Below are 15084 nucleotides of genomic sequence, written 5' to 3'. Positions count from 1 at the left end.
AATAATAATAATAATAATAATAATAATAATAATAATAATAATAATAATAATAATAATAATAATAATAATAATAATAATAATAATAATAATAATAAATAAAGTTTACGTTAGTACTTATAATCTTGTGTCAGTTTAGTTCATTTAGTTGTCTATATATAAAGGGAAGACTTACTACTTTGTAAGGAAATCCTCCAATATAAAAATACGATACCAAGATTTTTTTGTTAGTAAAAATAATTAAACATCGGTGATAATAAATGGTTGATTCTAATTGACGTAGTACAACTAATAAAAACTTACCGTCTATTTTGAGTAAGTCTCTGAGTGTCCACTTTGAGGTCTTTTCTTGGGCTTCTCAACAGATTTTGTATATTGAAATTTTATTTTAGAGCTCTAATGTTGAATATGGTGGGTCAAAAAACTTCACATTTTTTTCAAGTAGTAACACTTTGGAAAAGTTGCGAACTTGGGAGACTAAAAAGGTGGTAATAAAAAAAATAAAATCAGTTTATATGTTCCGGTCGATCATGTGTTCTAAAGTTTGCAGAAATTTGGAAAAATCACATTTTTATGATAATTTTTAACATTTTTAAATTAGCCTCTTCTTAAATGTAATAGCCCAATTTCTTTCTATTTAAACCACAGAAAATAATGTCTAAATATTATTTAAATTCATTGATATCATTTGGTCGCGCATTGCATTCAGAGTTAATGAAATGTACAAATAAAAGTAGATCACAGTTCAATGATAAAAAATATTAACAATTTACATTTTTTTGTTTTCTTTATTGAATACAAGTTTAAATGTTTTTTTTAAAAAAATGTTCAGATTCAGACTATTAGTAATATTTTGTACTGACAAAACCAAGTTTCTGTGTGAAGAGTCATAAGTCCAAGGAACTCATGTTGAACAATTGAAATCTCCGTTTTCACTCATTCTTAGCTGAAAGTACTTCGAAATCTGATTTATGGGTGAAGTTAAGTATGGTTGACCTTGACAGCAAAGTTCTTCCGACAAAAAACATCCCTAGACTCAGCTCCACATTCTTGTATACTTGTATGCGAGTGGAATACCTTGACCGATTTCAACAATTCTTTTTTTCTAAATCATTATAGGTTCGAGCAAGAGGTATTGCATTTCAATATTGTCAAGTTAAGTAAAATAATAAAAATCGTAGAAATACGATTTTTTTTTCAAATTTGGCAAATTTAGATCAGATGCGCTACCGGAAGATATAAACAATTTTTTTTTTTTTTATTTTTTACTCCTTTTTAGTCGCTCCAATTCGTAACATTTCCGTGGTATTACGACTTGAAGACAGATTTTGAATGTTTTCGACCCACCCTAATATTGAATCTTCAGCTATAAATTTTGTCTTTGCCTCTAATTAGAATTCCTATCTTGAGTTGGTCACTAAATCTTTTATCTTATATCTTCACGAATCCATTATTGATAATAATAATGATAGTAAACTATTTTCTTTTTTCTTACAGATATGAACACAGACAGATGTTTTGTCGGGACGGATGCAGATGTGAACAACAGTATCGTCTTCACAGACTACTGGCCTACGACCCTACCAACGAGTGTCGTGGAATTTTCTCAGAGTGGTTCAAGTTTCCCAGCTGCTGTGTGTGCAAGTGTTACGATATTCCAAGTGATTTTAGACTTACGTCACGAAGTCCCAGAGTGCCCACGCGCGTGAAGACAATCACAAAACCTCCTGTGATACGCAAAAATTTTCCTTTGCCTTACACTGAATCATCTACTATCGGTACAGTAGATGCAGCTACCCCACATTTTTTCTATAACAACTTTCTACCAAGCTGGTATCGTTTGTCCAATGGAAGCCTACCGCTTAGCAGAACACCAAGGGAAGTTTGACTTCTTCATCGTTTGAAAAATATTGTTATTTCAATATTTATGTAATTTATTTATATATTTGCACGATTTTCAACATGTAATGCACGAATGTACTACAGATGCACAAATATTCTACTTTATTTTGTAATTCATGTACTACAGTTTATATTGTTATGATTTTTTACAAATTTTCTGTAATATGTGATTCACGTTCATTTGTAATTAAAGTTATTGTATTTAAAATTTAATTTGTTATGTATTTAAACCTGAAATTGATCGCAAAATTGGCTCTTCACAATGAATTGAGAAAAATTAAGAATTACTGTTTGTGTTTATTCAGTAATTTCCAAGAGATTTTCAAAAATTTCGGAATGCGTCGGAGTTTTTCGGCAGATGACAGAAATGAAACAAAAATAAAATTGAAAAGCAAAAATGCGATTTTATACATGACTCTGATAATGTTTTTAATTATTTGCCCCAGACTGTTTCTTTGAATCTTTCAATTTAAATTCCCTTTTATTCCTGTCACCTGCCAAAGGATCTTGACGTCCTTTGAAACTGTGAAAATCTTAAATCATCTAAATAGTCAGTCTAATATTTTCAATTTATTATATATTTATAATTTTAGTACTAGATTTGGTTTATTGAACGCTACTCCATCTTATATCTTTCAAGAAAGTATCAACATTTACCATTTAACCCTCTCATGCATACGGCCTCATATGAGGACACACATATATAAGAGATCCTTCCTTATCCAATTCAAAGCGGAATTTTCTGTAAATGTACGAGTGCCTTGTAGAAGAACAGGAAAGCATCAATGAAATGTCAGAAGGTGGCAGCATCTATCGCTCTGTTGTTGCAGTTCCAGGAAGATATGAAAACGAAAACGTGTCTGAACAAATGTTGAGCATATGCTCGTAAATAATATAATTTTTTCAGCGATTGGAATCACTTTTTCAGGTAAATATTTTTTAGTTTGTTACTTTGGTGTAGTTTTGTGAGATTGTCTTGTTGTTTTGACTAAATGTATTATACAAAACGGGATAATAGCGACAAAAGACGTGTCCTCAAGTGTGGGCGTTATGCAGCTCAGGTTTCAAAACTTTCCTCATTGTCATTATATTGGATACGCAAATATTGCATCTTATATGCTTTATTTTCAATCTTTATGATTCGAAATTATAAAAATTAGTAACATAAAACGAAGTACGGCCAAAATCATATAAGTCTGTGTATTTTAGAATCTCTTTTATCATTTAATTTGAGAGCACCATTACGAAATGAAATATGTACAACCACTGCTTTACAAGATTAACCTGTTACCATATATAAAACCATAATTCAATTTTTGAATAAATATGGCAATTTTTGAGTTCATCCATTGTAACATCATCTGATGATGTAACAGTTGTGCGGTGGTTGGACAATTCTTTAGTTCATTCCGTATCAAGTTATGTTGGACTAGAACCTCAAGACGAAGCCTCAAGATTCTCCAGAAAAGAGAAGAAAGTTATCAAAATCCAACGTTCATTTGCAGTCTCAAAGTACAATCTTCATATGGGAGGGATTGATTTGATGGACTCGCATGTAGCTCGTTACAGAAATGACGTTAGAAATAAGAGGTGGTATATGCGTATATTTTATCATTTCTTGAATGTTACTGTGGTAAACACCTGGATACTATGGAACATTTAAAAGATGAGCATATGGATTTGCTTGAGTTCAAAAGTCGTCTGGCTATGGAACTTATTTACAAAGGAAATTCCACCACACCTGCAAGACCTAGAGGAAGACCCAGCAGTGAGACTTCGCCACTTCCACTAAAGAAGAAAGCAATCCTGACCGTACCCAGGGAGAAAAGATTTGATGGAGAAGGTCAATACTCAAAGAAATGTGACTCAAAATATGCAAATCATTGTCGTGAGCTGAGATGTAAAAGTAAGACACGATACATTTGTGGTAGGTGTGATGTACCGTTGTATCCGGAGTGCTTTGAAGTGTTTCATACAGCCCAATAAATGATCGTTCTCATTGTTTAGGGAGTTAATATAAACTTTTTTGTATCATTTTTATTATTTTGTTGCTTCAAACAAAGCAATAAGGATTTATGTTAATTTTTTGAGGCTTCATAAAAATAATACGGATTATTTTATTGTATTGATGTTCTAAATGTTCTCTTCCATTGTTTTGGCTTTCCAAGGATTTATCTTAACTGATTTGCAACATATTTTTGCCTTTTTATGTAGTTTTTCAACAATATTTCACACTTTTGTATCTGTTATATGTCACTAGTAAATTCATCTTTTGAAACAATATTTTTCTCTTTACTGCATAGCGTCCTCATATGAGGACATGTCATATCTCACTTATCAAACCACAATTTTTTTTTCCAGATATCTATTTTAAGGAATCTGCTTGATTAGAATATCAAACCAAATATATATATATATATATATATATATATATATATATATATATATATATATATATATATATATTTTATAACTTTTTCATAATTCATGCATGAGAGGGCTAAGTAAACAATATTACTCATAGCGTTCTTCTTCTTTCTCTCTTCTAGCATAGGTTGGTGGGCAACATAGAAATTTTAAAACTTTTCTCTCTCTCTTGGAAGAGCTGTTTTATACTTTGATAAGGTCTCTTCTTCGTAACTGCATCTAGATATTCTAGCCTTGTCCTATTATCTTCATGATCTGTAGTCCTTCATTAGTTTCCTTTAGTACGTCTTCATTCCTTTTCCTTTCGATCCATGATATGCGCAGCATTTTGCGTCAACTCCACATTTCAAATGCTTCCAGCTTTTCTCAATGTCCACGTCTCTGATCCGTAAATCGCCATGCTTCATACCAGGGTCTTAATAAGTTGTTTACGGACGTCCAACGACACATTTCTTGATGTAAAAAGTCCTCTTTTCCTATTGTATGCTTGTTTAGTCTGCGCTGTTCCGGAAATCACATCTTTTTCACTTCTTTTGTCCGAGGATATTAGACTTCCTAAATAGAGAAACGTCTTAACATCTAAAAAGACAAACTAGCATAATTGATGTTCGGTCACTTAGAGGGGCTGATTGTGACACTGGTCACTACCTGGTAACAGCAATAATAAGAGAGAGAGACTATCGTTGAATAAAGTAAATATTCAATGTCTGAAAACGGAGAGATTTAATTTAAAGAAATTAGAAGAGAGCCGGGTAAGAGAGGGATATCAAATTGAACTTTAGAGTAGATTCTCGGTTTAAGAAGATTTAGAGTGCACTAGTATTGAGGATACTTGGATTGAAATTAGAGATAGCATTAAAATTTCAGCAAAAGAAAAATTAGGACACGCGGAAATACGTAGGAACAAACCATGGTTTGACCAGGAATGCATTCACCTAGCGAAGAAGAGAAAACAAGCAAAATTACGTTGACTACAAAATTCGAATGAAATAACTACACAAAATTTTGTAGACATCAGGCGAGAAACTTCCAAAACTTTTAGAACAAAAAAACGCGATTTTTTGAAATCTATAATTAAGGAACTTGAAGATAATAGTAAAAATAAAAACATTCGGGACATGTATAAGAGGATCAACGAATTTAAGAAAGGCTATCAACCTCGTGCTTATATATTAAAGAAAGCTGACGAAACAGTTCTCACTGATACAGATAGCATATTAAATAGGTGGAAAAATTTCTTTGACGATGTACTTAACACGCAGCCAAAAACTAATGTGCATAGAGAAAGAGAAATACACACCGCGGAACCATATATTCCAGAATCTAATCGAATAGAAGTAGAAATCGCTATAAAGAAATTAAAGAAACACAAATCTCCGGGTATAAACGAAATTCCGGCTGAGTTAATTTTAGCTGGAGGCGAAAAATTGTAAAAGAAGATATACACACGCATTCTCTTTATCTGGAACAATGAAGAATTGCCACAATAGTGGAAAGAATCAATCATTGTTCCAATTTACAAGAAAGGCGACAAATCTGACTGTAATAATTATCAAGGTATTTCTCTTCTGGCAACGTCCTATAAAATCCTTTCAAATATTCTATTAGCAAGATTGACCCCATACGCATATGAAATTATTGTAGATTACCAGTGCGGATATAGACGAAATCGATCAACTATCGACCAAATATTTACCATTCGCCAAATACTCGAAAAGAAATGGGAATACAATTCCACGGTACATCAACTATTTATTTATTTATTTATTTGCCTGTTTTGCATACAAATGAGAGTATTCTCGAGTACGCATACAGTTGTCAAAAATTACAAAATAATTACATTTATGCTATAAAAACTTACAAATAGAGTAATACATACATAACTATGACTTTTATAAGCTTACACATTCATAACATAATTAACAAAAAACATTTATACATTATCTTCAAAAAACTCATTTACCGAGTAGTAACATTTATCTACTAAGAACTTGTGAAGATCAGATTTAAACATAGAATATGACTTGTTTTGCTTTAAAGAGTCAGGTAACTTATTGAAAATTTTTATACAGTTAATATATACGCTTTTTTGAAAAACGAGAAATTTTGGGGGATAACATGCAAATTACTAACGAATCAAGTATTGAATTTATGGACGTTAGTGTTTTCAATAAGTAAGTGTTTGTTACTTACGGTAAACAAGATAATTTTATATAGATACACACAAGGTAATGGTAATATATTTTGCCCTCGAAAGATGGGCTTGTAAGAAGACTTTGGTGAAAATCCAAACACAACCTTAGTGCTTTCTTTTGTAAACGAAACGTGCTAATACATTCAGCAGAATAACCCCCCAAAATAATACCGTAAGTTATTAAAGAATGGAATTTTCCATAGTACACTGAAACTAAAGTCTGTGTTGTGACATTACCTCTTAGTCTACGGAGGCCGAAACAAATACTACTTAATTTTTTGTTGAGTTGAGAAATATGCTCATTCCAAGTTAGTTTCGAATTAATGGTGACACCAAGAAATTTAGTTGAAATAGAAAAGTCGACTTTTTTTTACCATTTACCATTATTATTTACCATTATGTAAGGAATAAATTTGTTTTGAAGAGGGTAATAAAAATTTAGCAAGGAAGTTTTATCATTGTTTAAAACTAATTTATTGCTACTTAACGAGTTACTTAATCGTGAAAATGCAGTGTTTAGATTATATTCAATATCACGTCCTGAGTTACCTGTAATAATAACATTGGTGTCATCAGCAAATAAAACACATTTAATAGGCAACATTTCATGTGTCAAATCATTAATGTATATAAGAAAGAGCAATGGACCAAGCACTGATCCTTGAGATACACCAGTTAGTATTGTACCTTTATAACTACTAAACTTATGCATTTTTCCATTATTTTCGTTCGTAATTTGAACTATCTGATGCCTATCCTTCAAGTAAGACTCGATCCATTTATTGGCAGTTCCTCCTATACCATAAAAGCATAATTTTTTAAGTAAGAGATCATGATTTACAATGTCAAATGCTTTAGTAAGATCAACAAAGAGTCCAATTGCTCATTTTTTAAAATTATTTATCGCATGCATAACAGTACTAAGAAAATCGAAAATTGCAGAATCAGTAGATTTGCCAGTTAAAAAAATCGTTGTGATAATGATATTAGACAATTGGAATGTAAGCAATACCTTATCCTATTTGACATTACCGTGGAAGTCTGATGAAGACACAGTTATTGTGTTGAAACTGTTACGTAATACTGTTTTTTTTAACATATTATCACATAGCCTTGCTCAGTGTGTTATTGTGTATTAGTACAAAATGGAAACAAGGCCTGATAGAATAGTTATATAGTATTAATATTAATACATAACAGTAGTGCTGGCAGTGTGGCTGTTGCTTCCTTAACATCATTGAATACATAATTTTATATTATATAGCTTCTAGTTATGTTGTTCCACTTATAAGTATTTTTTAAAAGTTTTTTTCTGAAAAACACAAGTAGATAACTATTGGGTCGATGCATAAGTTCGTGCAGTTTTTATATTTTATATTTTATTCTGCTGTTCTGTTAATTCAAATACAAATACAACATAAACATAACATTATCATATTCTACGAGAGTAACAACACCTTCCGTACATTTTGCTGTCACTCACATTAAGTCACAGCCACTCAGTAATGTATTCGCCTCCACTATCTATGACCTGCCAACGTTCAGGTAGCAGTTCAATGCTTCGCCTGTAGAATTGTTTTGGTTCTAACTGAAAGAAATCTGTTAGCCATTGGTCAAGAGAAGCTTTTCTGTGCTGTTCTTTCCGTAATTGCTTCTTTCCCGTACACTGCAGAAATTGTTCTTGCAGCTTCTGATGCACTGGATTCTCGGTTAAACTCGAAGAGTAGAATGTGACGGAAATGATCACTTTCCTCAACTTGACATTCTATATTAGTTTGTCTGAAATATACACAATAATACGTTCATAATCAAGAAAACCTGTGTTTCACAACACACACAAACTCCGAACTATGGCAAAACAATGGAATAACGATAAACAATCGCTTCACGCCGCATTGTTGCCAACCCAAAACAAAACCACACGAACTTATGCATCGGCCCAATACTCAAGTTTACTGATCTTCCGCTCTGCTTTGAGATATTTCTGTTTCAGTCGATAGTTTTATGTTTTAGGTGCAGGATAACGCTAAGCTTATGAAAATCTTCTGGCTCGAAATAACTGCCTGTTAACAGCTGGATTTTGTATAGAAACTCGATGCTTAAGACTCCCTTAAGGTCCTATCCATCTTGTGTTAAAACTCGGGAAATAGAAAAGAATTGAATTGTAATGAGGGAAGTCCTTTTCTACACCTGATGTGCGATATCTAATATTAGGTTTGAAGTTGAAATTAAGTGATTTACTACTGCATTTGGAACCAATAAGCTTAAAATAACTAATTACTATAGTTAAATTCTCAAATTTATGAAGTCTGATACAGGAAACACATTTTAAATCAAATATACTTGTGTTCCAGTTATTGAAATTCATTCATCGTGATTTTAACTGGTTGTACCGCCGTCCTTTTCTTAGAAAATTTAAATACTCCTCAATACTAAACACAAAAAACAAACTCATTACCTGATTAATTTGAAGTACAAATTATTGTGCGAAGTATTGTGGAATTGACAATTCAAGCGAACCAATAAACATTGGAAAATGAAATGAAATCTTTAAGTTTTACGTCCCATGGTTGTGCCTGCTAGGCTAAAGGAGACGGTGGTGATGAGAAATGAATGAAATGGTGGAATGAGGAAAGTGGGAGGAAACGGGAGAACCCAGAGAACACCCACGCATACGGTGTTTGTCCACCACAAAACTTACTTGGTGCGAGCTGGGATCAAAGCAAGGACCCATGCATCAGAGGTGAACGCTCTACCACCGAGCCACAGCGCATCCCCAATAAATATTGGAGTTTATTATTATATCATGTCAGTGTTTAGTACTGTGGAATAAGTAAATTTGTTTAACTTGTACCCTTTCAATACCTGAAGAAGGCTGCAGAATAAGCAGTTGAAATCTTTGAAAGCAAATTTGAATAGCTGAAACACACATAATCTTTATAATCATATGAAACTAACCTTATTTATATTGCCCTCGAAAGATTCACTGCCCATATACATCCCTATATATATAGCCTATATACCCAATGAGAACTTATTCCTGTATTAAACTAAATAATAATAATAATAATAATAATAATAATAATAATAATAATAATAATAATAATAATAATAATAATAATAATAATAATAAATTAATTGAGAATGCTCCAAGAGCACTAGCAGAACGAACTTAAAAAGAATTAATTTTTCTTATTAACTTCCACAGATTTTATAGTACTTTATTATTATACTTATTAAACAATTCTTGTAATAGGCCTATATCTATCGATTTATAATCTCCTAGAGTACTCAATTTTTTCCACATATTTTGATTAAGAGTTTTGTTGAAACGTTCTATGATATGTTGTTTTACGGAGACACATGTTCAAAATTGAAAAATGCGCAAAATATCATCTCTCTTTGGCTGTTTTCGGGCCAATATCTGGGGAACGATGGCCAGTTGGTCAGTGGCTACTGATTACTATTTGACCAGTGGCCACCAGTTACTATTTGGTACCAAAATGTACACCATTTTCTTAGGTTTTTATCAACACCAACATGATCTCCCTATGACTTACGGTTCCCGACATATGGCTCCTTAAATCTCCTGAGATCGGAACTTTTTTTTTTGGCCAATCTCTCGGGAACGGTAAGAGTGACGAGCAAAATTCTATCACGTCTTCCAAATAGTTTTTGATGTTCTAGCGAATGGATGGCTCAAAATTGAAAAATTAACAAGTAACACACGCACGTAGCCAGGATTTCGTGAAGGGGGGGTCCGTGACATGAAATACTGTGGTCATCACATCAGGGGCTCGATCATTCTAAACAATTTTACTGGAACATATATTGGTTCGTTTAGCTAGGATTTCGTAACGCGGGAAGGGGGGGGGAGCGTGACATGAAATTCTGAAGGCCCAGGAGCTCGATCCATCTAAACTACTTTACTATCAATATATATTGGTTTGTGAGGATATGTTGGTAAGTATTTTAATAAACTATGAAGAAATCTCGACTAAAATTAAAAAAAAAAAACGTATTGAAAAAGATTATACAATATTTACATCCTTCCTCTGTTTATTCAAATATAACAATTTTCCTTTCATTATGACCTCAACTATAATAAAAAGTACATATTCACTAATAGGAAAAGTACATACTCAATAATGTCTTGTAAAATATTTTGCAATATCTGCGTTCCTTACTCTGTTGAATCAAATGTTAACAGAACTTTCTTTCCACATATATTTTTGTTTTTATTATTCCGTCAACTACTGTCTGTTTCAAATGACAGGTTAAAGGAGCAGTAGAAAATTGTTTCTGAAATAAGATGTTTGATATTGCAAGGATGCGATGACGAAAAATTATGATAAAAAATGTCTACTGTTACCCAACGGCACTATGCTTTCGGAAGCTTGAAATCTCCCTGACTAGTAGCAAAAATTCTGAGAATTCCGCAACTTTTCTAGAAATTTCAAATTCGTTGACTCTTCCAGGATATATCGCTCACCTCGCAACCATGTATTGCAAGTAATACAAATCTCCTCATAAGAAAGAGTAACCAAAAGCTTCCTCTGGTTTATTTTTAACGCTGATAATTTTCTCATTTCATTTTGCTTCATCCTCCCCTAATTTTTTAAATTTCTGGTCTCGAAGGGGAGGGGGTCCGGACCCCCCTTGGCTACGTGCCTGAGTAATAGGACAAATGAAACAGAATTTGATATATATATATATATATATATATATATATATATATATATATATATATATAAGCATAAAGAATTCAGTAACGAAGTTTTTAAGTTCGTTGAAAATGTAAATAAATAAATACCAATGAATATTTTTTTCTCTTGTGCACAACAGTAATAACTAATCAATTACGGTATTCAAATTATTGATCACGCACGTTTGTTTATATCAGGTACTAATTTAAGAGTAAGTAGTATTCTTGACAAGTATGATTTATCATCAGTTTTTTTAAAATTTCTTTTTCAACATCGGCCCCAAAACAGGCCCAAAATTGATCCACACGCATTTAATCTCACCAGCTAACTTTGTTTTAATGTACCCAGGAGCTTCATCGCCACAGAAATAAAATAATGCTATTTAATCCTATTGTTACTCTTGTTTTAGATGTGATGTAGATGAAATGAGAACTTTGCTCTGGAGAAACACATTATCTTTTATACGGAAAAGTTTAAAAACCTTTCACCGATGTCCATTGTTGTCTCGATTGGTCAGCAGAAATGGTCTCCATATAGATTAAAAGTTTCATATACCTGGCTGTGGGTAATAGTGACTTTGCTTCAGAACATTAGCTTACAGATAATGTTTACAATTTTAATTGACGAAGACCAGAGTGTTAGATAAATTAGAAAAGAAATAAACAGGGTATCTTCAGAAGTGCAGGCGTCTGTTGGGATATGTATGTGATTTTCATTCTCCGTAGTGGTACTATAGAGAAAGTTTCAAAGTTATTAGCTTACTATGAAGTATTATTAAAAATGCTTCATGAATTGCTTCACTACAAATGTTTTGAAGTGAAGTTCATATTTTCTTCTGTCTAGGATTTGCAGGGGGGGGGGGGGCGATGAGGGGAATTTTCTCCTCACTTGCTGTTTTCATTTCATGCATAGTTGAAAATGGATTGAGAGAAAAATATAGTATTTTCTTACAGTTAGCTGTCAAATTTCTTGGATAAGTGATTTGTTACTTGCATATCTCACTTTAAAGTAAGTACAATACTGTATCTAATTAATGCATCACGTGATAATGACTTCACTAGAAATGTTAAAGCGAAGAAGGAACTTCATTTGAATCAACGCAAGATATTTAATATTGTACTCTATGGACTGGCATATTTAAGGGCTTTGCTTCTGGGTTTAAGCACTCACCGAAATTTTTCGCAACTTTTTATTGTTTTATATATATTACAGAATTTTCACATTTCCAGGAATAAAGTTAGCAAAGCCCCTCTCGAAACAAGCAAACTTCCCGAAATAAAATTGTAAATACCCCACTGATTCTATCAAAATGGAAAACTCAATATAAAATTACACACAAATATAATTATTTTATCCTGTCTGGTAAATGTATACATATTTTTAATGTATCAGACTTATATTCTACAAGCTATTATAGAACAGACCCATGTAGGGGGGAAAACAGCTACTCTGAATAACTCCTGAGAGTATATACTTAAATTAAACAAGTTATCACCAGTAGAAATACATAATTCTACAGTGAAACTTCTTACTCTGTGTTAAGGAAATCATTTTATAACATATTAGAATTGAAAGATGCCTTCAACGCTAAAACTAAACTCCCAGAGGCGAGCCTTCGCACCTTCCCAACCATGCGTGCAATCCCCAGCGATAATAGCGTCTCTCCCTGAGCAGCAAAGCCCGTACATGTCTAGCGAGATGGTAAGGCTCAGACGGAAGGGACTTCGAGTGTTTCCAACCTACTATTTTGTTACCGAAAAAACCGAAATGTTGAAGTATTGACTTTATATTATAAGAAACCAAAGATGAAGAAAATATACGATAGAAAACAGGGTAGGCCCGGCCTTAGAGCCTCATAGTACGCTTCGCCACTGCTAGAACCCTTTTTACACAAACTTGAGGCTTCTTGTTCTTGAGAATGACTCTTTGTTTCTGGAGGGTATTTTGACTTCTTTCTCTCTAATTTTGTCTACATGTCCTATGGAATTTTCAAAATGGTTCTTTCGTGTGTATTCTATTTCTAACTTTAGTAAAAGCATGCAAGGAAACTCATCACCTGGAATCGGAAGTGTAGACCATTCTTCAGCATATTCGTGTAGAGTTTTCCAACCTCGTAGAGAAGCGTCATGAACTGTGTTTCTATTTCCCTTGTTCTCACCAAGAGGAATTTGACATAATAGGCACATCTCATCACTTTGTAACTGAGCTACAGCAGAATCTTGCATGATTAAATCTAACTTTCAATATCTGAAAAGAAAGAAATAAAGAAAAATAGTAAAAAAATATTCTCCTATAACAAAAATAAACAATAACATTTATAGGAAAAAAGTATAAATAAAGTTCGTATGTTGTTCTTATTTACTCATTTCGCTATTAAATAATCTCAAAATATTTTTGAAGTAATTGCTGTAATCATTTTGTTTCCGGGAGAAATTTGTGACAAAATAAAATACATGAATTTCCCAGGGACATTATAAAGTTATTAAAAATCAAAGTCATACAAATGAATCAAGTTGGATAATAAGGCGAGTACATAATACCTTCATAAAGCTATTTATTTTTGTAATTACATTCACTCCTTAGGTTTTCATCATTTTAAATTCAAAATGGCAGACACGTGAAAGAGTCTAGAGTATTTTAATGGACAAATATGTGTTTATCTGTGAAACTTAGATTAATTTGACAATTATATTGTCGATCTTCATAATACTTTCTGAATATTGTTGATTTTTTACAAATCCGCCATCTTTGATTCAAAATGGCGGCCACATAGGAGGTTTTGGAGAACTCTAATGTACATACTTATGTTCTCCAATACAAATTCCTTAATTTGATACCCATATAGACTACCTTTGGGCATTTAGAAATTTTTTAAATGTCCGCCATTTTGAATTCAAGATGGCGGGCACTTTCCCCATATTTTTCGAGTGGTAACATTGATTTTCGGATTATGTGGATTAAAATGCGCCAGAAAAGCAAATCAGTACAAATCAGATCGTAATAGCCAAAAACTTCCACTTCTGAGCCTGTCTATAAATTTCTATCTATGACATGCAAAAGCTACATACACATGATCTTATTATTACAATTTACATATTACACACATGCAAATCATTTAGATATAATGTCTTCTTTTCTTTATTGATCTAGAAAAGGCTTTTGACCGCGTGGATTGGGAATCGGTGTTGGAAGTTCTGAAGAAAGTTGGATTAGAATGGAAAAAACGAAGATTCATAAGAAACATATATGAACCAATAAGTAAATGTTAGAATAAGGGAGAAGAGTGCAATTGGAAGGGGAGTTCGAGAAGGATGCTGTCTCTCGCCTACATTATTTAATATCTACCTAGAAGAGACAGTGAAAAAGCCTACAAAATAAAGACGGCATTTTAATAGAAGGTAGAATGATTAGGTGTATACGGTTTTCAGATGATATGGCGCTTATTGCGAAATCTGGAAAGAAAATGAATAAGATGTTAGAAAATTTGAAGAATGACTGTGAAGAATATGAGGTGAAAATAAATGATAGAAAGACAATAGCCATGGTGATTGGAACGAGGGGATTGGTGTCCAATATAGAAGTAGGAGAGGAGAAAATAGAACAGGTGATTAGTTTTCAATACCTGACAAGTAAGGGACCACATGGTTGTCGCGCAAATCAGATGCAGACATACGCCATCTGATTGAGCATGAAAAGATATGGAGAACACAGAAATTTAAGGTGCTAAGGGCCATAGGGTGTAAGTGTTGCCAGCTCTGCATAACATTGATATGGAAGATATAGCACAGTATAGCAATTCATGCACAAGGAAAAATATTAGTAACACAAAAGACAATTGAAAAGACTCTGTACACGTGC

General features: G+C 32.8%; 1 protein-coding gene and 1 long non-coding RNA gene across 4 annotated transcripts in view; one reads left to right on the top strand and one right to left on the bottom strand.

Moving 5' to 3' along the window:
* The window catches only part of spz4 (Spaetzle domain-containing protein 4), a 90488-nt gene extending 88381 nt beyond the window's left edge, over positions 1-2107 (top strand). For both annotated transcript variants that reach the window (XM_081729460.1, XM_081729461.1), the window contains one exon: positions 1495-2107. In XM_081729460.1, coding sequence (XP_081585586.1) covers positions 1495-1885 — 391 coding nt within the window. In that variant the 3' untranslated portion in view covers positions 1886-2107. The remainder of the gene's footprint in view (positions 1-1494) is intronic.
* LOC145663145 (uncharacterized) overlaps positions 1-15084 on the bottom strand; it is a 50248-nt gene that overhangs the window by 21361 nt on the left and 13803 nt on the right. The window contains exons 2-3 of one of the 2 annotated variants that reach the window (XR_014127155.1): positions 13283-13473; positions 8143-8299 (exon numbers count right to left, since the gene is read on the bottom strand). This is a non-coding gene — a long non-coding RNA (uncharacterized LOC145663145). Of the gene's footprint in view, positions 1-8142; positions 8300-13282; positions 13474-15084 lie in introns of those variants that run through there. The other variant, XR_014127156.1, reaches the window with a different exon arrangement.

This window comes from Thermobia domestica, chromosome 10, assembly GCF_964235325.1.
Source record: "Thermobia domestica chromosome 10, izTheDome1.hap1.1, whole genome shotgun sequence".
Lineage (NCBI taxonomy): Eukaryota > Metazoa > Arthropoda > Insecta > Zygentoma > Lepismatidae > Thermobia > Thermobia domestica.
This window is presented reverse-complemented; position numbering and strand designations above follow the sequence as displayed.